This window comes from Lagenorhynchus albirostris, chromosome 6 (assembly GCF_949774975.1).
Source record: "Lagenorhynchus albirostris chromosome 6, mLagAlb1.1, whole genome shotgun sequence".
Lineage (NCBI taxonomy): Eukaryota > Metazoa > Chordata > Mammalia > Artiodactyla > Delphinidae > Lagenorhynchus > Lagenorhynchus albirostris.
Window position 1 is genome coordinate 64,988,699 of NC_083100.1, and position 2,479 is coordinate 64,991,177.

The following is a 2,479-nucleotide window of genomic DNA, read 5'->3' on the forward strand; positions in this document are numbered from 1 at the left end:
GGATTCCTGCTGAGGAGTATTTCTGAACTAGAAATAATTGAACTGGACATGAAATCAAACCCACTATGGAACAAGAGTCTGTACTCTGGAGGAAAATCATCTTGATAGAAAAGTCCAGGCTAAAGATCACATCAATGACCCAGCTTCTCTCTTGGAATAGCAGCTGGAGAATAGGTGAAAAAGAAGAGACTCAAATTAAAGACTTTACAAATTCTAATTTAGGTTGCAAACACACAAATATAGGACATTCACCATTCTGATTGGCCTAATGAGGCCCAGTCATATGCCTACCACTAGCCGGTCACTGTGATATGGGACAACCATGCTCATTTTTGGCCAGACTGAATCACATGCCCCACTTCAAAAGGTATCCACCCTCATGTGAACTGAAATAGAAGGGTGTTGTTTGCTATAAGAAGTCAAGTGAGCTGTCTGTAACACCCGGAGCCCGCCGGCCCCCTCGGCCCCCAGAGACCCCTGCATGGTGCACATGGGCGCTGCAGGGTCACATCTCCCCGCGTCCAGCTTGGACATCTTAGGGGACCCAAGGAAGATGAACAAGCACCAGCTCTATTACCAGGTCTTAAACTTTACCATGACTGTGTCATGATTGCTCATGATCTGGAAAGGCCTGATCGTCCTCACTGGCAGCGAGAGTCCCATCATGGTGGTGCTGAGTGGCGGCATGGAGCCAGCCTTCCACAGGGGCAACCTTCTGTTCCTGACAAATTTCCGGGAAGACCCGGTTAGAGATGGTGAAATCGTTGTTTTTAAAGTAGAAGGACAAGACATTCCAACAGTGCACAGAGTAATCAAAGTTCATAAAAAAGATAATGGAGACATCAAATTTCTGACTAAAGGAGGTAATAATGAAGTTGACAATAGAGGCTTGTACAAAGAAGGCCAGAACTGGCTGGAAAAGAAGGATGTGGTGGGGAGAGCCAGAGGGTTTTTACCATATGTTGGTATGCTCACCATTATAATGAACAACTCCCAAAATTCAAGTATGCTCTTTTGGCTGTAATGGGTGCATATGTGTTACTAAAACGTGAATCCTAAAATGAAAGGCAGTTCCTGGGACCAGACCGAAATAAATTCTGTTGAAAAGCTAATATATTTGAAATGTTCCACTTTCTGTATAAAAGGAAACAATGTTTTTGTCTTGTTCGAATAAATGTTTTTGTCTTGTTCGAATAAATGATTCATCAGTGAAAAAAAAAGGTCAAGTGTACATCACGACAAATAGTTACATAATGACCAAAACCTCCACAGGTCCACTATTACAAAGAATCAGTACTTTGTCTGATCCTATGAAGGCAGCAGTATTTCCAAATAGCTTTAAAGTGGAGACCGAAAGAATCCTCTGATCAGGCAAGGACAGAGTAAAGGGAGAGTAGAGTTACTGCATGACAGTCTCCAAAAATTGCTTCACCTTTGAATGGTTCGGCTAGCTTTTAAATTTTTACGTATTGAGTTACTATTTTAAAATTAAAAATGAATTATGTATCATATGAATAATCTTTCTTTTACTTTTAAAAAAATAAATTAAGAGAAAAGTGATACAAACATATCTAAATTATGTTATCAGTCTTATGGTGAAGATCTGCAGTTGGTATGTTTTTGATATTTTTCTCCTGTGAACCTGAAGAGAAAATGTTTTTATTCTAAATAACAAAGGAAACAATGTTTCCTGTAGAAATATCTCAATTAAAAACATTTAATTATTCCATGTGATAGCCATTTATTTGTATATAATGGTACTGAATTCAAATGTAATGAAACTATGTTTTAATTTTATTCATCTTCGTTAGATCTTATTCCTGATGATTCACGTATATTTTGATGTTTTCATTACTAGCACAAGATATGCCATTTGAGAATTTCAACTTAATTGGTAACATTTTGATGTTAACTATTTTTAACACTTATGTCAGCCATTTGGTTGATGCTGTGGAGCTTAATATTCAAAACAGTCCCTCTTCAAGGCATTTATTTTGCATTTTAAAAATACCTGATACTGAATATCTTTTCTAACACAAGTGAAATACAGAATTTTTCAATGAAAAGATCATATATTGAAAGTAATGATTTTAACATTTCCTGTCTCCTCTTAGGAAATATTTATCAGTACCAGTTTATAAAATATGCATAATCACAATGCTCTTTAAATAATACATAGAATTTGATGTTTGTGGAGACACTGTACCATATTTTTATGGAAAAAGCATAATGAACAATATGGAACTTGGCAGCCTATTTGAGTTCTGGCTCTATCACTTACTAGCTGTGTGTCCTTGGACTGACTATAGTTGCAAAGGACCTTTTGCTTATATATGAGATGGACAGAATGATATTATTAGGCAATGCATTTATGTGACTTTTGAAGTTTTTCATAAATATAAAGTGAGGCAGTATTTGTAAAAGCATGCTATATATTTTTAAGGGCTACACAAATTAAAGACAATATTGTTTCAGGGGT

At 36.6% G+C, this 2,479-nt stretch overlaps 1 protein-coding gene across 1 annotated transcript; it reads left to right on the forward strand.

The window, feature by feature from the left end:
- The first annotated feature begins 455 nt into the window (after window positions 1-455).
- On the forward strand, window positions 456-1,043 carry LOC132521791 (signal peptidase complex catalytic subunit SEC11C-like). The gene has a single exon (XM_060151459.1). The coding sequence runs from the start codon at window positions 617-619 to the stop codon at window positions 1,022-1,024; it is 408 nt and encodes a 135-aa protein (XP_060007442.1). The 5' UTR covers window positions 456-616; the 3' UTR covers window positions 1,025-1,043.
- The last annotated feature ends 1,436 nt before the right edge of the window (window positions 1,044-2,479 follow it).

Bases quoted from the DNA above. Each gene is read 5' to 3' on its own strand.
- LOC132521791 (XM_060151459.1), top strand. From the start codon at position 617: ATGATCTGGAAAGGCCTGATCGTCCTCACTGGCAGCGAGAGTCCCATC.